The 22,200-nt window shown below is 37.4% G+C and overlaps 1 protein-coding gene across 5 annotated transcripts in view; it reads right to left on the bottom strand.

Moving 5' to 3' along the window:
* Positions 1–17,084: 17,084 nt before the first annotated feature.
* The window catches only part of TRIM33 (tripartite motif containing 33), a 122,852-nt gene continuing 117,736 nt past the window's right edge, over positions 17,085–22,200 (bottom strand). For 4 of the 5 annotated variants that reach the window (XM_032154919.2, XM_032154920.2, XM_032154916.2 and 1 more), the window contains one exon: positions 17,085–22,146. In XM_032154919.2, coding sequence (XP_032010810.1) covers positions 21,934–22,146 — 213 coding nt within the window. In that variant the 3' untranslated portion in view covers positions 17,085–21,933. The remainder of the gene's footprint in view (positions 22,147–22,200) is intronic. The other variant, XM_058439437.1, reaches the window with a different exon arrangement.

Below are 22,200 nucleotides of genomic sequence, written 5' to 3'. Positions count from 1 at the left end.
TTTCCTAAAATGTATAAATCCAAGCTGTTCCCTGACCACCTTGGGCATCTGTCATCAGGACCCTCAGGCTGTGTCATGGGTGCACATCCCCAACCTTGGCAAAATAAACTTTCTAAATTAACTGAGACCTGTCTCAGGTATTTGGAGTTTACACGAGGTTTTGCCATATTGGCCAGGCTGGTCTTGAACTCCTGGCCTCAAGTGATCTTCCCTCCTCCGCCACCCAAAGTGCTGGGATTACAGGTGTGAGCCACTGCACCCAGCCAGCTTTCTCTTTTGAACATAATTTTCATGTAATATTAAAAGATAACAAAAGTTTTTTGTTTGGCTTTTGAACAAGTGACAGAAGAAAAACAGGGAAGAGAATAGAGACAGATTTAGTTGGCCTCATGCTGTCTTTATTGGGTTTTTTTGGAAAGCTGAGTCTATCCTCTATCAATGAGCAGAGATTTTTCCCTTTTTCTTATAATGATCTGAAATTCTATTTTGCAATATCAAGTGTTTAAACATTTGATATTTGACAAACTTTCCAAAGTTAATTTCTAAATTAAGCCTTTTTTTGCTCTGGTTATTCCTTTTAGATATTCAGTACCCTAAAGTCCAAAAGAGGCATATTTGATTTGGCATATTAAAATCATACAGAAAGCATTGTGAAATATGAAATGGTGTTTAACCTTCTCTAGATTATATTTATATAAATGTTTTATCAGTATGTGTTCCAAACTTGCATGAGATTCTTATGATTCTGATATATCTTAATATGTTATCAGTAGTGATTATTATGTAAAATTGTTGTATGCCATAAAAGTAACCAAAATTTCTAGTCAATTATGTCTTTAACCATGGCCATTCTAAGATTTTTGTCATCCACAATGGTTGTTTTACTTTGATCCTTTCATAGGGCAGTTTATAATCAGCTATTGAACTCTGAGGAGTACTCTTAAATATAGGTTTCTGATAACTTTAGAGATTGTGCCATTGGAATGAATAGAGAGAAAAGCTTCTGGGACTCTAATGGAAAGCTGATATATTCATGAGGATTGCTGATTCCATATCGAGCAGCACAGGAGTTAATTGCATGGAACGAAATAACAAAAGATTGAAGTAATCTTTTATCACTTTTTGTTTAAAGCCTTTGATTATTCTTTTTATTTTGTTTTTCAGAGTTGAGAAAACCCTTCTTTTAAGCTATTTGCAGCTTTTAACAGTTGGATAAAGTAAACTCTTAGAAATTGGAGTGTATTTCTTTCTGTCTACCTGATTTCCCCAGAATTTGAAAACTGTAAGTATACTTAATTTGTGGGAGTACACTTATTTGCATAAGTTCAGTAAGAATCTGTTTTCTTTTGTAACAGGACATCATTGGAGAAACTGGTTATTTTACCAAGGCTCTGACTGGAATGGCATACTTTCAAATGGAAACAGACTAAGGAATCAAAGTTGACTTATACAGCCAATAAAAAGCCCCTTGGGAAAACTGGCTTCACACGTTGTCTACATAGTCTCTATACAGGGTTTCCTGATCTGTGGTAAGTAACAAATGTCATTTTCTGACAGGCCCAGGGGCTCAAAGCTATTTTGGCACCTCAAGAGGATAGGAATTCACTCAAATCCATAGAAGTATTTCTGGGCACAGATAAATCTGTGGCTGAGCTTAAGGCTTAAAAAAAAAATCTAATCTAAAATTCCTTATGGATCAAAGTTCCAGCAAAGTAAATTTTAATTTTAAAAACAGCCTATATGGCAAATAATTGTTCTTGCTGCACTTTATGCAAATACTCAGACCAAGTATAACAAGACTAAAACTTAATTTTGCAAATAAATTTGTCCTACTACAACTTATCTTTAGTAAACATGGACACTGGAGAAAAATTGTGTCAGAAAAAGATCATAGTACCCCTCCTGTTAGATTCCAGTCTTGTCCATTGTTTTTGAGTTTTTATTATCTTTTTGAAATTTGGACTAAATCCTGAATTCTTTCCAGGCTACAAGTCCCAAGTTAATGCTTTCAATTTTTTCTTCCATTTTTCTAATATGGACTCAGTGAAATTACTACTACATTATTCATTATTCCTTGTAGTACAGTAAGAAAAACATGTCAGACTGCCGCGGTCTCCTCTATAACTTAAAGACACTTTTAGTCTAACATCTGGATAGATTGTTTCCAACGTTAAGATTTGTTTTTCTTCTGTTTCCATAGGAATGCCTCTTATTAAAAATCTGTTTGCCTTCATTACATGCAAAGGCCTAGCCTATCTGCAATGCCACCCCCTGGATGAGGCACAGCTATTTACCTAAACTGGTCCATTCTCAAGAACTAGACATGGCTTGTGACTACCTTCATGGGTATTCAAACTTTCTGTAGCCTGCTAAATATATATTTAGCTAACCTGTCATCATATCTGGTTACAACTGGCAGTGGGGACCCTGCATGATAATTAAGACCAATTGCTATGTATACATCCCAGATAATTTGGGAAATGTCTCAGATAGCCCTGCAAGATATGCACCAACAAATCAAAGCTATATCTGACCCCACATTGTCCCTAGACCAGTGGTTACTATTCATATCTGGGTCAGGACCATCCTAGTGGCAAAAGGTGCTTGTAACATTGGCCTTAATTGCAGGGATAGGCATATCGCTCTCTTGTGGTGTTTACTGCTATTGCACCCTCTGTGTGGGAATGCAAGACACGCTTTCCCAGGGACTCTGGAGACCTTGCACCATATTGCTCCAACAAACATCTATAAGTCTGGGTACTCGTGAATATTTCCAACTCCAAGAAGACCTCTTCCATTCTGATTCCCAATGACTATGTCCCATTTTAGCAGGAAGTAGCCAGAACGAATACGGTGTCCAAATCCCATAAAAATGGAATTGAACTTGGCAGTGGAGATTTGTAACTGAGTAGTCCCATTTTTCTAAGATACAGTTTAATTATTTTTTTTATCTGTTCTTATCCTTTTTTAATCTGGTTCTCCACTTCCTACTTAGCCCTTTAGAAATGCAAATATAGAGCTGGGCACAGTGGCTCACAGCTGTAATCACAACACTTTGGGAGGCCAAGGCAGAAGGAGCAACTTTTTATTTTTTGTAGGGAAAGGGTCTCATTATGTTGCCCAGGAGACCATCCTGGGCAACATAATGAGACCCTTTCCCTATGAAAAACACAAAAAAATTAGCAACACAAGGTTGTGCAAGCCTGTGGTCCCAGCTACTCAAGAGGCTGAGGTGGCAGTATTGCCTGAGTCTGGGAAGTCAAGGCCACAGTGAGCTGCTGTGATTGTATCACCATGCTCCAGAATGGGTGATAAAGAGACCCTGTGTCAAAAAAAAAAAAAAAAAAAAAAAAGGCTTGGCATGGTGGCTTACATCTATAATGCCAGCACTTTGGGAGGCCAAGAGCAGGTGGATCACCTGAGGTCAGGAGTTCAAGACCAGCCTGGCCAATGTAGTGAAACCCCATCTTTACTAAAAATATAAAAATTAAAATTAGCCAGGCTTGGTGGTGGGTGCCTGGGTGGCGGAGGTTGCAGTGAGCTGAGATCATGCCATTGCACTCCAACCTGGGTGACAAGAGCGAAACTCCATCTCCAAAAAATAAAAATAAAAAAATACAAATAAAGCCTTTTACCTTTTACCTCCCCATTCACCAGATACTCTCTATATGGCAAATTCAACTATGTGCTCCAAGACAGAACTCTCAAGAGTTAACAGTCAATTTACAAACCAAAGCATGCCCTCTGTGGAACTCCCACTCACCAGGAGGTTATCTCGAGAGGTAACAGTCAAAAGCATACACCCACTACTCTCTCACTACCTAGTTACAACTTATCTCTGCCCACAGATGTCAACCCAACTACTCAGAAGATAAGACACCAAGCTAGCTAACAGACACCTACCTTGCTCACTTCCTCCTCTGCCTTTTACAAGTGTCTGCTTTCTGCTCCAAAAGTAAAGCTAGCTTTGAAATAAATCACTTTCATTATACTGGAACTTACTCTTGTTAGTTGAACTTTGTGCAGCTAGCAACTGACCTGTGTTTCAGTTACAAGACCATATTATAACCTAAGAACTGGTAATAGCTTGCCTGTAGTTTCTAGCCCTCTGTAATGGACCAAGTTAGGGAGATAAAATAAATATTATTTAAAAATCAACTTTAGGAGATATAATTTATAAAAAATAAAATGTATCCATTTAAAGTGGATAGTTAGGCTGGGTGAGGTAATCCCAGCACTTTGGGAGGCCGAGGTGGGAGGACTGTTTGAGCTCAGGAGTTTGAGACCAGCCTGGACAACACAGGGAGACCTCATTTCTATAAAAAAAAAAAATTTTTTTAATTTAGCCAGGTATGGTGGTGCACGCCTGTACTTCCAACTACAGCAGTTCAGGGCTGCAGTGAGCCATGTTCACAGCACTGCACTCCAGCCTAGGTGACAGTGCGGGACCCTACAAACTGACTTCTACAAAGTCAGTTGGGATTTGGATAGGGATTACACTGAATCTGTATATCAGTTTGAGTATTGATCCATGAACACAAGATATTTTTTCAAATATTTAGATTTTCTTAACTTTTTTCAGTAATGCTCTGTAGTTTTCAGAGTATAAATTTTACACCTGTTTTGTTAAACTATTTCTATCCTAATCTTTTTGATGCTATTGTAAATGAAATTATTTTCCTAATTCCATTTTCAGTTGGTTTATTGCAAGTGTGTAGAAATACAATTGATTTTTGTATATTGATCTTGTATCCTGCAATCTCAAACTCATTTATTAGTTCTAATAGTTTTTGGTGGATTCTTTGGGATTTTCTAGATATAAGACCATGTCTGCAAAAACATAGTTTGACATCTTCCTTTCTCCTTTTTTTGAGACAGAGTCTTGCTCTGTCACCCAAGCTGGAGTGCGGTGGTGCAATCTTGGCTCACTGCAACCTCTGCCTCCCAGGTTCGAGCAATTCTCACGCCTCAGTCACTCAGCAGCTGGGATTATGGGAACGTGCCACCACACCTGGCTTTTTGTATTTTTAGTAGAGATGGGGGTCTCACCATGTTGCCCAGGCTGGTCTCGAACTCTTGTCCTCAAGTGATCCGCCTGCCTGTACCTCTCAAACTGCTGGGATTATAGGCATGAACCATTGCAACCAGCCTGTTTTATCTTCTTTACTTGTTTTAAGTCAATTCAGATGGTCTATTTCTCAAGTCACTTTCAGGAGTTTATGTGTTTCTAAGAATTTATACATGTCATCTAGGTTATCTAATACAGTGTCATACAATTGTTCATTTTATTCTAATACTTTCATTTCCGTAATGTCTTATTCATTTCTGATTATAGTAATTTGAGTCTTCTTTTTCTTGGTCAGTCTAGCTGTTTGTCACATTTGTTGATCTTTTCAAAGAACCAGCTTTGGTTTTCTTTATTCTCTATTTCATTAACTTCAGCTCTGATTTGTATTTCCTTCCTTCTGCTTGCTTTACGTTTAATTTGCTCTTCCTTTTCCATTATCTTCAGATGGAATGTTAAGTTATTTTAACTCTTTCCTAACATAGGTATTTACGGCTATAAATTTCTCTGTAAGCTGGGCTTTAGCTGAAGTTCTGTTACGTTGTGTCTTCATTTTCATTCATCTCAAAGTATTTTCTGATTTTCCTTCAATTATTCTCCGACTCATTACTTACTTAGCAGTATTTTGTTTAATAATTCCACATATTTCCGAGTTTCCCAAACTTCTTCCTGCTATTGATTTCTCATCTCATTCCATTGTGCTGGAGAACATACTTTGTATCATTTCTTTTTTTTTTTTTGAGACGGAGTCTCCTTCTGTCACCCAGGCTGGAGGTGCAGTGACGCAATCTTGGCTCACTGCAAGCTCTGCCTCCCGGGTTCACGCCATTCTCCTGCCTCAGCCTCCCGAGTAGCTGGGACTACAGGTGTCCGCCACCATGTCCGGCTAATTTTTTTGTACTTTTAGTAGAGACGGGGTTTCACTGTGCTAGCCGGGATGGTCTCGATCTCCTGACCTCGTTCGTGATCCACCTGCCTCGGCCTCCCAAAGTGCTGGGATTACAGGCGTGAGCCACTGCGCCCAGCCATATCATTTCTATCTTTTTAAACTTATTGAGGTTTCACAGACTAACATATAAACCTATCCTAGAGAATGTTTCATTAGCTCTTGAAAAGAATGTATATCCTCTTGTTTGTTGAGAGTATTCCACAGATGTCTGTTAGGTAGTTGATTTATTGTGTGGTTCAAGTCTTCTGTTTCCTTACTGATCTTCTGTCTGGTTGTTCTATCCATTATTGAAAGTGGGGTACTGAAGTCTCCAGCAATTATTATTGAAGTGTCAATTTCTCTCTGTTTCTGTCAGTGTTTGTGTCATGTATTTTGGTGCTCCATTATTAGGTGCATATGTTTATAATTATTATATCTCTCTGAGGGATTAATCTTATCATAAAATGTCCCTTTACATAATTTTTTGTTCTAAAGTCCATTTTCTTTTAAAGTATATCCACTCTAATTTTCTATAGGTGCTATTTGCATATTTTATTCTATCCTTTTACTTTCATCAATCTATTTCTATTTTGAATCTAAACTGTGTCTCTTGTACATAGTATACAGTTGGATCAGGTTTTCAACATCACTAATGATCAGGGAAATGAAAATCAAAACCACAATGTGATTCCACCTTACTCTTGCAAGAATGGCTATAATCAAAACAAAAAATAATAGATGTTGGCATGGATGCAGTGAAAAGGGAACATTTCTACACTGCTGGTGGGAATGTAAACTAATACAACCATTACGGAAAACAGTGTGGAGATTCCTTAAAGAACTAAAAGTAGAACTACCATTTGATCCAGCAATCCCACTACTGGGTATCTACCCAAAGGAAAAGAAGTCATTATATGTAAAGATAGTTGCACATGCATGTTTACAGCAGCACAATTCTCAACAGCAAAATACAGAACCAGCCCAAATTCCCATCAATCAACAAGTGGTTAAAGAAATTGTGATATATATGTAATGGAATACTACTCAGCCATAAAAAGGTATGAATTAATGGCATTTGCAGCAACCTGAATGGAACTGGAGACTATTATTCTAAGTGAAGTAATTCAGAAATGGAAAACCAAACATCGTATATTCTCACTCATAAGTAGGAGCTAAGCTATGAGGATGCAAAGGCGTAAGAACGATACAATGAACTTTAGGGGCTTAGGGGAAAGGGTGGGAGGGCGGTGAGAGATAAAAGACTACAAATTGGGTTCAGTGTATACTGCTTGGTGATGGCTGCACCAAAATTTCACAAATCACCCCTAAAGGACTTACTCATGTAACCAAATACCACCTGTTCCCTGATAACCTATGGAAATAAAAAATTTAAAAAAAAAAGGTTTTCAGAAAAGTCAGTCGGTCTTTTGATTGGATTGTTCAACCTATTCATATTTAACATTACTGATTTGTTGGATTTATGTCCTTTTCTGTTTTCCATGTCTTACCAAGTTTTTTCTTTTGTGACTATTTTCTAATGTAGTATTTTCATTTCTTTTATTTTCTTTTATTTTTTTTTTATTTTTTGAGACAGAGTCTCACTCTGCCGCCCAGGCTGGAGTGCAATGGTGCGATCTCAGCTGACTACAACCTCTGCCTCCTGGGTTCAAGTGATTCTTCTGCCTCAGCCTCCTGAGTAGCTGGGACTACAGGTGTGTGCCACCACGCCCGGCTAATTTTTGCAATTTTAGTAGAGACAGGGTGTCACCATATTGGCCAGGCTGGTCTCGAACTCCTGACCTAGTGATCTGCCCATCTCAGCCTCCCAAAGTGCTGGGATTACAGACGTGAGCCACTGCACCTGGTTGTATTTTCATTTCTTTAATAGTTTCTCATTAAAAGAGAAACTTTGTTGATTTTTTTTTTGAGAGAGAGGGTCTTACTCTCTTGCCCAGGCTAGAGTGCAGTGGCATAATTATAGCTCACTGTAACCTCTAACTCACAGGCTCAGGTGATCCTCCTGCCTTAGCCTCTCGAGGAGCTGGGACTACAGGCACTCACCACCACATCTGGCTAATTTTTAAATTTTTGTAGAGACAAGTTATCACTATGTTTCCCAGGCTGGTTGTGAACTCCTGGCCTCAAGTGATCCTCTCATCTCAGCCTCCCAAAGTGCTGAGGTTACAGGCATATAATCTCAGCCACTGCACAGTCCTGAATTTTAAGTCAATCTACGCTTTACCATATGCATCTTTCAGAACTAGACTTACTACATGCAAACATTGCTCTTATATATCTCTATTTTCATTTTCTCCTTTTTGTGATCTTGTTATACATGTTAATATTACAAACTCAACAACACATTATTACTTTACCAACTGCAGTTTCTCTAGCCCCATACACCTTTGCTCCTTCCTGCCCATTTGCTTTGTACCATTATCAGAAAATTTCATACACATTACATTTTCATATTTATAGGGCCACTATTATATATAATGTTTATATAATTTCGGTTTCTTCTTAAAATCAAGAGGAGATATTCATTTGTACTCTCCTATATAATTACACAATTACCTCTACTGGTATGTATTCAAATTACTATCTAGAGTCACTTGCTTTCAACCTGGAGTCCTCTTTTAGTATTTCTTGCAAGGCAAGTCTCCCAGCAACAAATTCTCTCACTTTTTATCTGAGACAGTCTGTGTTTCACCTTTTTTGAAAGTAGCTTTGCTGGATATAGAATTATTGGTTGACTTTTTTTTTTTCTTTTGAGCATTTTGAAAGTGATCTGCTACTTTCTGGCTTTGTTGTTTCTCCTAAAATGGTCAGCTGTTAATATTCCCTTGAGAGTAACAAGTTGCTTTTCTCTTGCTACTTTCAAGCTTTTCTCCTGTCTTTTAGCTTTTTTGTTTTTGTTAGGACATGTCTGTTTTTGAAACTCTTTGTGTTTATGCTATTTGGAATTCATATAGGTTCCTGAATATGTAAGTTATTGTTTTACAAAAAATTTGGGAAAATTTTTAATGTCATTTCTTTGAATGTATTTTCAGCTCCCTTCTGCTGAAACTCCTATTATGTGTATGTTGGTGTCCTTAAAGGCCACACATATGTCTCTGAGGCCATGTTCACCTTTAAAAAATTTTTTTTCCTCTAATCTCTATCAATCTTTCTTCAAGTTCATTTACTCTTTCTTCTGCCAATTCTACTATTGAGCCTCTGTAATGAACTTTTTATTGCAGTTACTGTTCAACTCCAGAATTTCTGTTTAGTTCAGTATCTCTTTGATATTTAACATAATGTCATCACACCTTCCTTTACTTCTTCAATTATTGTTTCCTTTAATTCTGGGAATGTTTTTAATGGCAACTTTCAAGTTTTTTTCTCATAACTTGACATCTTGTCACTCTCAATTTTTTTTTTTTTTTTTTTTGAGTCTTGCTCTGTTGCCCAGGTTGGAGTGCAATTGTATGATCTTGGCTCATTGCAACCACTGCCTCCTGGATTCAAGTGATTCTCTGCCTCAGCCTCCCAAGTAGCTGGGACTACAGGTGTGCACCACCACACTAATTTTTGTATTTTTAGTAGAGATGGGGTTTCCCCATGTTGGCCAGGCTGGTCTCAAACTCCTATCCTCAAGGGATCCACCCACCTTGGCCTCCCAAAGTGCTGGGATTACAGGCATGGGCCCCACACCCGGCCTCATAGTCAGTGTTTTGTTGCTTGCTTTATTTCTAGTGTATGAGTTGTACTTTCCTGTCTTTGCATGCTTTTATATTTGTTACAGACTGGATATTTTAAATGATATGTTGTAGCAACTCTGGATACCGGTTATTCCCTTCTCATATCCCTGGGGTTTGTCACTGCTTAGTGACTGGCTCATTTATTTTAGTGTAGCCCCTCCCATCCACCAGTATTAAGCCTCTGTTGTTGCTCCTCAGGTTGTCATGACTGGGTATGCCCAGTCTCCTTGGGATGACAGTGTTTTTTTCTAGGCCCAGCTTACTCTATTCATGATCATGTCTAGCTGTTGATCTCCAATAATTGCCAGCTGTTTTCAACAATGTTCTGAGTCATAAATTGCTCTACAAGCTAATTCTATCATATTGTGACTCCTTTGAAGAAAAGGTTTCCAAGGTCTGTTTCACATTTGTTCTAATCCCAGGAGAGCTCCTGTGAGCTGTCTTATTCCCTGGTTCTCCTGCAAACTAGCTGGTCTACAGTTTATACAGATGTTGAATCTCTTCAGTTGCTTTTTACCACAACCTCTAGTGGTATGCCCTGAGATTTGAAATTATCTATGCTGTGTTACAAACGAAGTCCCTTTGTTTTGGAAGAGAATAGGGGTTAGTTATTTCATCTGGTTCAGTTCCCAGGCAAAATCTCCAAACCAGGGCATTGGAACTGTAACAATGGCAAGCTTCTGTGCGACACACTACCACCTCTATCTCCACCCTAGAAACTGAGTGCTTAGTGGAGGGGGTTGGGCAGCAGCCTGAGGTCTTCTCAGCTTAACTCTTCTGGCACATAACTATCACCTCACGAGCCAGGGCAAAGATCATCTGTGTCCCAGTATTCTAAACATGCCACACCCAACGTAAAGCCTCTGGTGGCAAAGTGGGAGCTGAGTGGAAGATGTGAACCCATACTGTTCAACTGTACTCCCCTGGGTTTTAACCTCAGCAAAAGCAGCTGGGGGCAGACCAAGAATTGTTAACATCCTGCTTTTCCCAAGAAGAGGGTTCTCCAACTGGGAGGTGAGGAAAAGGGAGCCCTGTGTTCTTGGCTGCAACAGTCTGGAGTCTCCACATTAATAAGCAGAGAAGGAAGCAAGGAAGCAATCTAAGTTTAAATATCACAAACTCCCATTTCCTACAGAATTTTCACATTTCTTTGAATAGCTGTTTTCCTCATCTGCTGTTTGCTCACAGGATCATTTACAGAGGCTTTACATAAATAGTTTTATTTTACATGTTTATATTTTATTTCACATATATTTTGTTTTACATAAGTAACTGGTGAAAATAATTATCACCAGTTTCCCTGAGGAGGGGGTAAGCACAGCTCTTCACACTATCACGCCAGTCATTCAGTTTTCTTTTTTTTTTTTTTTTTGACACAGTCTGTCTGGCTCTGTTGCCCAGGCTGGAGTGAAGTGGCGCGATCTCAGCTCACTGCAACCTCTGTCTCCCGAGTTTTCAAGCAATTCTCCTGCCTCAGCCTCCCAAGTAGCTGGGACTACAGGCACCCACCATCACACCCGGTTAATTTTTGTATTTCTAGTAGACACAGGGATCCACCACGTTGACTAGGCTGGTCTTGAACTCCTGACCTCAAGTGATCTGCCTGCCTCAGCCTCTCAAAGTGCTGGGATTACAGGCATGAGCCACTATGCCCGGCCCAGTTTTCTTTTTAACTCATAAAAATCAGTATCGTCATTTTTACATTTTTGTTTTTTAGAGATAGGATCTCACTATGTTGCCCAGACTGGTCTTGAACTCCTGGCCTCAAGCGATCCTCCCACCTCGACACTACCAAAGTGATGGGATTACAGGCATGAGTTGCCACACCCAGCCTCATTATTACTTAATTTACCCTCATTTACCATATATATATATATATAAATATATATATTTATTTATTTATTTATTTAATTTATTTATTTATTTTTTTTGAGACGGAGTTTTGCTCTTGTTGCCCAGGCTCTGGAGTGCAGTGGCGCAATTTCGGCTCACTGCAACTTCTGCCTCCTGGGTTCAAGCGATTCTCCTGCTGAATTTAGCCTCCAAAGTAGCCAGGATTACAAGCAAGCACCACTACACCTGGCTAATTTTTGTACTTTTAGTAGAGATGAGGTTTCGCCATCTTGGCCAGGCTGGTCTCAAACTCCTGACCTCAGTTGATCCGCCCACCTTGGCCTCCCAAAGTCCTGGAATTACAGGTGTGAGCCACTGTGCCTGGCCTCACTTACCACTTTCTTTGCTCACCATCTCTTCTTATGTCTTACATGTTCTTTCTGATCTTATTCTGATTCCTGGAATAAACTTTCCTAAGTTCATTTAATGAGGACATGTTGATAGTAAGCTCTTTTTATCCAAAATGTCTTTGGCCCATTTTCCTGATAGTTGTGTTTGCTACAGAATTCTAGATTGACACTTCTCAGCACATAAAATATACCACTCTCCTCTGTTTTTCACTGTTATCAAGTAGCTGTTACACTAACTGCTGTTACTTTGTAGATAATGCTTTCTTTCTCTTGTTCTTTTAGAGGCTATTTTTAGTGGTTTGCTTATCAAGAGTTTCACTCTGGTTTCTCACGTTGTCTGTCATCTACAAATTAGCTCAATGGGTCTACAGATTGATTTATTTCCTTGATTTCCTCAAATGCAAGGATGACTTTCATCAAATTGGAAAATTTCTCAGCTAAAATACCCTCAAATATCATCCCAAACCATTCTATCATCTCTTTCTGGTAGTCTATTAGATGTTCATTGACCTTTCAAAATGTCCCTGGTGTTGAGTTTTCATACATTCTACATAATTTCTTCATCTTGGTCTTCTGGTTCATTTTCTTTTATCTGTTTTGCTTTTCATGTCTAGATGTTTCACTGTTTCCAAATCTTATTTTTCTTGTCACATGCTCTTGCTTATCCTCCACCCCCATCATTTTTTGTCTTGTTCCTTCTTAATCTTTGGATATTCTTTCATTCCTTACACATACTGTATTTCAATAAATCTAAGCCATCAAGTACTGAAAAACACATCGTTTTGTGCCAATTTAATGCTGCGCTGTCATCCAAATTTTAGAGATGTTAAAAATTTTTGTGTGTCTTCGAATACTCTAATCCAGTAATTCCAAAATGTGCAGTCTTTGCAGGTCAGATTCTGTTATTTCTCTTAATGTATTCACAATGACTTTTCAAAACTTTGTGAATTTGAGTATGAGTCCAAAATTATCAGAATACTACCTATGGAAGTTATTCGATTGTTTAAAATGTTTCAAGAGTGTACTAACATTTTTGTTAAGTGCCCAGAATAACTTCAAACCTAACCACTTTAACTTCTTAGCTTTTCTTTTTTTTTTTTGAGACAGGGTCTTGCTGTGTTGCCCAGGCTGGAGTGCAATGGTGTGATCATTGCTCACTGCAGCATTGACTTGCCAGGCTCAAGCAATCCTCCCACCTCAACATCTCAAGTAGCTGGGGCTACAGGTATGCACCTAATATTTTTGTTAAAAATGGCATGCCTGGCTGGGCCTGGTGGCTCATGCCTGTAATCCCAGCACTTTGGGAGGCCGAGGTGGGTGATCACGAGGTCATGAGATTGAGACCATCCTGGCTAACACGGTGAAACCCCGTCTCTACTAAAAATACATAAAAATTAGCCGGGCGCGGTGGCGGGTGCCTGTAGTCCCAGCTACTTGGGAGGCTGAGGCAGAAGAATGGCGTGAACCTAGGAGGCGGAGCTTGCAGTGAGCCGAGATCGTGCCACTGCATTCCAGCCTGGGCAACAGAGCCAGACTCCGTCTCAAAAAAAAAAAAAAAAAATGGCATGCCTGGCTTAATTTTTAAAATGTTTCTGTACAGACATGGTCTATGTTGCCCAGGCTAGTACCCAACTCCTAGGCTCAAGCAATCCTCTCATGTTGGCCTCCTAAAGTTCTTAGCTTAACTTTTCTAACCACATTGGTAGTATGAGTTTGGCTCTAAATTGATTTGTCAGCTTGTGGATACAAATTATCAGGTGAATTTTTTCCTTCTCTCAATCCAGTTTTCTTACTTTCCACTCTGAGGTAGCATATTCTGGTGCATTCTTTCACTGAGCATATCATCTTTTGAGGTTCTAGGTTTTGGAAGACTGTCTCACTCTGAGTTCATATTAATGTTGGCCACTAGGCTTTGTTTCTCTTCTAGAGCTTAGCCCATTCCAAAGTCGTCACAAATAAAAAGACTGGGATAACTGTCAGGGAAAATGTCCCGTTTAATATTGTTATTTCTCTGGATTCATGCTTTTTTGTCCAATTCCACACTAAGCCTTTTATTTTTAAATTTCTCAAGTCTACCAAGATGTTGAAACATCAAAATACACAGTTATCTACCTTACACTAAGATTCACCAGCTGTTATTCTGCTGCATTTGCACTATCTCACATATGCTTTATACACCCACAACAGTTGTGCCTACTGGAAAACACCAAAAAGAATGACACTTCATCTCTCATTATTCCAGCATACATCTCTGAAGAAAAGGGACATTCTTCTATTCAGGCACAAAACCACTGTCACACCTAAGAAAACTATTCCATATAAGAATTCATATACGAATTTTCTGAAATGTTCCTAAAATAGTTTAATGGCTGGGTTTAATTCAAAAGGAAATCAAAGTTCATGTAGTACATTTGATTATACTGTATTTCACTGCATTATTGATTACACTGCATTGTTTTATATACAACAGCCTCCCCACTTGTTTTGTACTTTTTAAGAACCCAAACCAGCGGTCCTGTAAATGTCCTACATTCCGATTTTGTTTAATTATTCCACGTGATTAGATTTAGGTCAAATGTTCTTGGCAAAAACGCTACACAGGTGGTGAAGTGGGGCTTTAGAGTATCTTCCTTGTTAGCTCTACGATGTGTTTAAAGATTTTCGCTTTTTAAAGAAATCTCATCCAGCATTTCAGGTATTTTGTACCATGAGGAGGGTTCTTCAGGGCATGCAGTCTGTCATACTGCCAGAAACGCATGCCCCTATGTAGTATTGCCTTTCCAGATCACTAACGGTAACATTTTCACAAATGAAAGACTGCTGATACATTTACCACCAACTGAGGTAAGGTAATAAGAAAAGGGGATGCGGCCAGGCGCGGTGGCTCACGCTTGTAATTCCAGCACTTTGGGAGGCCGAGGCGGGTGGATCATGAGGTCAGGAGATCGAGACCACAGTGAAACCTCGTCTCTACTAAAAATACAAAAAAATTTGCCGGGCGTGGTGGCAGGCGCCTGTAGTCCCAGCTACTCGGAGAGGTTGAGGCAGGAGAATGGCGTGAACCCGGGAGGCGGAGCTTACAGTGAGCCGAGATTGTGCCACTGCACTCCAGCCTGGGCAACAGAGCGAGACTCTGTCTCAAAAAGAAAAAAAAAAGAAAAAGAAAAGGGGATGCTTGAGACAAAATCTTCCATAAGATGTTCTATCCTACTAATTCATGTTTACATTTATTGTTCCCTAAAAGTCTGGAGCCTAATATGGGTGGTTGTTGAGTTTTGCAGTCTAAGGATCAATTAATATAGGATTACATTAATATTTAGGGCTGAGGACAGACCTGAAAGACTTGAGTTCCAGTTTGAAAGCCTTTTCTTAGGTAGAAATTACATTTTGAACCTACCCTTTCATGGCAACAGAAGATGTGAAAAAAGAAACAATATCTGTTGAGAATTTATTGTGTGTCAACCTTGTGCTATAAATGATCTCAATTCATCTCCATATTAATTTCATGAGCTGGATATGACTATCCTCGTTTCACAAATAAGCCAAGTAAAACTCAGAGAAGTCATATTGGTAACACAAGGGTTCAACCCCAAATCTGGACAATGGCAGAACTTGTATTTTTTCCACTATATAAAATGCTTCTAGAAGGGTAACAATTATGAATTCCCATTCTGATGTTTTACTTGGTTATTCAAGGCCTTAAGCTCTGTATAATTTTTTAAAAAACCATTTCTTGAAAAAATAGTCTATACTCAATCATTCCTTCTATGTCTCATTCACCTAACCCACTGTACACTTGTTGCTGCTCAAACTGGAACAGCTTTTATCAAGGTCATCTATAACTTCTACATTGTTAAATTCAATGGCCACTTTATCTTTACTTCAACACTTGACATCAGCAACACCCCCACACCCCATCTTGAAACCTCTTTTTCATCTTCTATTATCACTCTCCTGGCTTTCCTGACTAATCCATAGGAATCCTTTGTGTTTTCTTTTCCTAGTTCTTAAATATTGTTTCCTCTGTTGTTGTAACTATTCTGCCTTCCCATTCTACAAATTTCCTAGACAGTATCATATACTTATACTGCTTTAGTTGCCACTTATACTAGTAGCTAAACTTAGATGTTTATGGCCACCATGCACTAGACGTATTCACTGATGAATAAAAACAAATATGATACCTAACTGATGGATCTCACAGGCTCTATCTCTAGCCCAAGGGTCTCTCATGAGCACCAGAACTATAGAGACATGCACCTTCATTTTCTATTAGTAGTTCACACTCAATACATCCCAAACTGAACTCACTCCCCTGCTTCACTCATAACCTATTCCCTTCTCCTCCTCTTCCTAATTTTAATAGGTGCTAGCAACTCCATGGCTTCAATTACTGGTCCATTTTACTAAGTCTCTCAAGTTTGACTGCTATTCTCCCATTCTACTGCCAGATAGCTAATTAAGGGCTCACCTGAATTACTTAGAGCATACAACTGGGTCTCTACCTCTAATATTCTGCAGAAATCATTCTTTACTGCTACAATGATCTTTCAAAAAGGCAAATCTGATTATTTCACCCCTCCAGTCCCCACCTTGCTTAAAATTCTTCAAGGACTCCTTGTTGGCCTCAGCATAATTCCCAAACCCTTTAATATAACTTACAAGACTCTCTGCTTGAAGAGGGCTCTGCTCATTTCTGAGTGTAGTATTTTACCACTCCAACTTACACTGTTTCAGATTAACTTTCAGTTAATTAACTTTTCAGTTCCTGGAATACATACATGTTCTCTCTCACTCAGTCTTCTACATGTTGTATTCTCGTTTCACTCTTTGCCTTGTCCACTGTCCTTTTATGAGTGAAAGAAATTGCTTTCCTGGCAAAAAAGTTTGGGTTAGATCCTTTCCTACACATTACAATTATATCCTGTTAATCCCTATCATAACATTGATTACTCTAACACAGAGTCTAAAGTCTGTGAAGGCAACGACTATATCTTGTTCACTACTGTATCTTTGGTGCCTGGCACATAGTGTAAATTTTTAAAATGATTTAAAACTATGATTAGGTTTCAACTCACAGAAGAAGAAAAAAAGAAATTCATTTGAAAACTTTTTCAATTTTCTAATTTAATAGAAATAACCAAAACAATGTGGCTTTCAAACAAGGGTTTAAAACTAATCTAATACAACTTCTACAACACATTCCAGAGCATTATAACAAGAATTATTTACAGGCAGCTAATGTATTAAATAACCATGAAAAGAAAAAACTTGCTTTTATTACACACCAGCAAAAACACAGGAACGAAACAATTAGAAACTGCAACCTTGTTTTAAAAAATTAAATATGATTATTTAGAGAATACGATACCACAGAAACAGCACTTTTTAAGAATCATATTGAAGGGCGGTTAACTATGTGCAAAAATAATAGTACTAGTAGTAATAATAATAATGAGGGGAGGAGACCAATTGAAATACTGGAAGCAAGGAACTAGTAAGGCTGTGAATTTAACCCTTTCGTGTGTAGGTATGTCTACATAAAAAATTAACAGGCTTTCAAATTGCACAAACCTTTTTTATAGGCTTATCTATATGTTTCACTGTGTTTTAAAATGTAGTAGATGCCTACATTTTTCAGAACCAGGAGCAGACATGCATTCTATCCTTAAGATTGAAATTTAGGCCACACTTGAAAGGGAATATTGCAGTGGCACTTACAAAATCATTTTGGTGCCTTCCCACACATATAAATTTGGTGAATGTAAAAGAGGAGCATTTTTAATGTTAAAGATCACTTTCTAGAAAAGGGCTAAACTTAACTTTGTACATTTTGTAGTTTGATATGACAAATATATCCAAATTAACTTATTTTTGAAGATAGTTTTGTTTCTCCGATACAATAAAAAATATATAAAGGACCACATAGGCAAACACAAGGAACTAAGATGAAAGAAATGCTATACATGCATTTTGACCAAGTAAAAGAAACCATTATATTCAAGAGTACGTGTTGAATCTGAAATGTCTATGTAAACTGTGGCATATAAATTTTTTTCCTTAAAAAAGTACCTTCAATTTTTTTACTCAAACACTTACTTTTAAAAAAATATGCAACTTTCCCCAATTTTTAAAATAAAATGCCACAATATATTGTCATTACTTCCAGCATACATTTAAATTTCTTAATTTTTAAAAGATAGACTGGGTGATATGCATACAAACTTTCCTATAAAATCACCATCCAGGATAGGATTCTGACATGCTATTAGGCAACAGACTTAAAGCAGTGTTATTGCTTTATCAAGGAAGAGATTAACTGTGAGAAAAAAAAATTAAATATCCAGGTCCGGTACATGATCAAACTGTATTACACCTTGAAAATCTTGAGTCACCTTCAGCAGATCATTAACATAGATGGTACAGAAATTAAGAATTCATGGTATGAATTAAGAATCTGTTTTAACTAAGGGAGTTGGGTGCGTGGATTTTTTATAAAACTACTCACTGATCTGATGATGAGTATGCAAATAAGCAGTGCTGATTTTGACAAGAAATGAGATTTTTATATTTCACATGTTGTACATGAATGGGGGTGGGTATGGGATGTAAAAGCCAAGGGAGACGGGGCCACAGCATCTACTCCCATTTTGGATAGTAAGAGACCATTTAATAACATATGGTAGGCCACAATCCAAGGGCATAGTTGGAAGACCTGAATCTATTATCTTATTAACACTAATCACTAATAATTACATGGCAGGATACCTGCTGAGGTAATTGATAAATCTACAATTTGCACACTTATAAACCTTTTACTTCTATTTAAAAGCATTATTTATTTCAATTAACTAAAAATTCCAAAACTTGTTATCACAAAAAATGAGACAACTGACTTAGCATTACCTAAAATTCCCTTATGTTAAGATACAGAAGTCAGAAAGTACCAACTTGTTGATCCAAAAATAATAACTTCAATGGTGGATCCAATGCCTTATCATTTCTCTGTAGTAATGGTTTGATGTTTCCATATAGAGCACGACCTACAATCTAACCACACTTCAGAACTTTCACATGCTTTGCCTTATAAAGCAATTCCTTCACTCAGTGAATTGGCTGAGCCAAGTGCTGAAAACACAAATTTAGGTCAGCGGAACAGACTGAGCAATACTTTGTTCTTAGTTTTCTGATGGAAGAAGTAAATTGAAATACAGCAAAAACTTTAAAAGCTTTTAAGAAAACATTATTATGTGGACTTTCCTCCAAATCTTCTAAAATACTGCCATTTAAACAACAAATACAAATGTGAGAGAGTATAAAAACAAACTGCCTTCAGGGACTGACAGATATTCAATTTTGTCTTTTTAAAACATAAACTAATAGGAAAACATGTATCTAAATATCAATTTAAGTTTTTATACTTTTTAACCATAGGTATATTAGAGCTGAAAAAATCATCTTAGAAACACAACGATCAGTGTGCAAGAAAAAAGCTTTAATAAAAAATCTAAAATGAATACCTTAATTTAATGGTGGCATGTTGATAGCTATTAACAGTAATTCCTCAGCAGTATAAATTATCTTAACAGAAGTGGAGGCTATTAAATGTTGACAAAAAAGTGGCTTTTAAATTGCTTTAACCAATCTTAAATTAAAACCAAAAAAACCTAAAAACTCTATCTAACATGTAATTTTAAGGGAGCACAATTATTTTTTAAGGCCCCAAATACTGAAAAATATTTACTTAAAATGTGTTTCTCCCCTCAGTTGGCAGAATCTATTTATGACTCATTATCTACAATTTTTTTAAAAGGATCCATTTGAAAAGCAATACAAAATATTAAAATTCAAAGGCCTGACAAAATGAAGTTATACTGCTGCTATTCCTCACTTTCCAAAAATGTGCCCTTAGATATATGTCTACTTACAAACCGAAATCATGGATTTTGTGAAAACAGAGGGAAATAGGCATAGGCATAAGTATTTTTAAATAATTTTCTCCCTCTTATTAAAAAACTTTTTTAGGAATTTAAAATTTGAGTAAAACGTTTCAACAGTTTGGTATATTTTCAAAGGCTTAAATTATTTTCAAAAAATTGAAAGAAAAGTGAAAAGGAAGCCAGGAATAAAGTAAATCAATAGCAATAATAAAATCAATACTCTTTAAATACACAACCAGAAAGCCTAAATCATATTCCTGTTTACCCCCACCCCTTGTTAAGAAAAGAAAAACAACCCAAAGGAATTTGTATAATAATTTCTTTAGAGCACTTTATTTGATTCAATATGCACTAAAAAATATTGACCTCTTAGACAATTACGTGAAATAATTTTCTGAGTAGTCTACTCTCTGAACTGCTTAAACTGAATTTTTAAAAAGGCAAATAAACGATTTGCCACAAATCTGCTGACTTCTGAAAAATATCTAATGGCAAATTCTTCTATTTTGGTCTCTGAATGTTCTAATGTGTCCATACAAAAGTAGGACTAAAATCTTTAATCAAACAAAAGAGAAGCCTGTAACAGTGTAGAACACACATTTTGAATCTGAGCATCACAAAGGAAGAAAAGAAAAATGAACCAGAGCCAAGTTGGTTTATCGGCCTCGGGTGCTGTAATTGGGGTGGTAAAGGTGGGTTTACTCCAGTAACCATTCAAGTGGGGATTGGCTCATTTTCAGGATTTACTTACAGGTCTCTTCTAAGTCCTTTAAGCCCCCAGTCCATGCAAATGTCCCACTTGGTGGACAGATGAGTAATCTAACCCCACCGGGTTTATTTCAATATTTCGATATTTCAGTAATAAGCTGCTTCTGAAGATTTTTTGAGAAGTCTGTTCTCTATTAAAATAAGATAGAACCTCAAAATATGAATGTGAACATTAGAAATAGACAGCATATATTACAAATCCATTCTTGATAGGAACATTAGTAAGAATACACATTAGCTTAAAAAACAGGCTCAGCAAATGTTGCTGATCTGCCAAAAGTTTTAGTTCACTATTTACAAATAAGACAAAGTGAAATACAGAAAATTTTACACATTTGGTAGTTGACAGATACTGTTTGCCAATAGTGGTCTATCAGAAAACTGACATGAAGGAAGACTGGAAGAGAGCCAGTTGTCACCTTCTCAAATTTAAATGTACAGAAAACTAGATTAATTTTGAAACAAACATTCTGCCTTTCATGGGAATAACTGTATGATCACATGATTTGATTGGGAAGTACAATTGTGAGGAAGTGTTTTCTGGAAACGACTACTATAACTCTAAATAATCCACTAATGAAAAGTTACCATTTTTGTTTCAGTAGACCATTGAAGTTGATTAAATGATAACTAGTGGTCGTGTTTCCTAAACCCTAAGTATGAGTAGAAAATAAAACCACTGCTTTGTTCTTTATATCAATTTTAAAACTAAGACCCAACAGCATAAAAATGAGAAAAAATATAATGGCATGATTCAATGCAAATCTGCACTGACATTAAAGTAGAATCTGAGCTACTTGGGTTTTTAACTAGAAAACAACCTGATATGTATGTGTGTGAAGGGGGAGGGTTAAAAGTTGTTTTAATAACTGTGTGACCTAGTCCAAAAAGAAAATTTATCAAGTGACACGAGCCTCAAGTATTTACTCGTACACCAAGTATCCTGCACCAATCAATAGCACACAATCGTCATTTGCCATTTCTAACAATCAGAGAATCATCCTCATTAGAACAGAAATCCTCAAATCATTTCACTTTTGCTTTTAAAGTTACAAAGAGTTCTCTCCCCCTTTCTTGACAAGAATGTGTTTCTGTCCATTATTTCAATCTAATACTGTGTAAAAGCTATCAGCTTCTTCAAGGAGGTGCCCACTGTAGGCAGGATATTCCAGCAACACTTTAAAGTTTTCTGGGTTTTCTTTTTTTTTCTTTTTTTTTTTTTAAACAATTGATTTAAATCCATGTCATTTTACTTTATATGTACTGGTCTCTCATCTGACTTTAGGCGTTTTCTGCGGGGCTGTATAAAGTCTTCATCAGAGTCCTCAGTTACCTCACCATCATCCTCTTCCTGCTCAAACTCTGGCAAAGGTGCGAAGGTCCTGTCTGAGTAGATCTCTGTGAGTTTATCTTCAAAGTACAATGCAACTGCTTTCCCTGCCTGAGCTACTTCTGAATCAGCCTGCAAGCAAAAGATAGGAATATTCACCTATTGGTAATGCATATTCCTTCACCA

The sequence above is a fragment of the Hylobates moloch genome, unplaced genomic scaffold (genome assembly GCF_009828535.3).
Source record: "Hylobates moloch isolate HMO894 unplaced genomic scaffold, HMol_V3 SCAFFOLD_5, whole genome shotgun sequence".
Classification (NCBI taxonomy): Eukaryota; Metazoa; Chordata; class Mammalia; order Primates; family Hylobatidae; genus Hylobates; species Hylobates moloch.
Note: the sequence above shows the minus strand (reverse complement) of the source record. Positions and strands in the feature narration are given on the sequence as shown.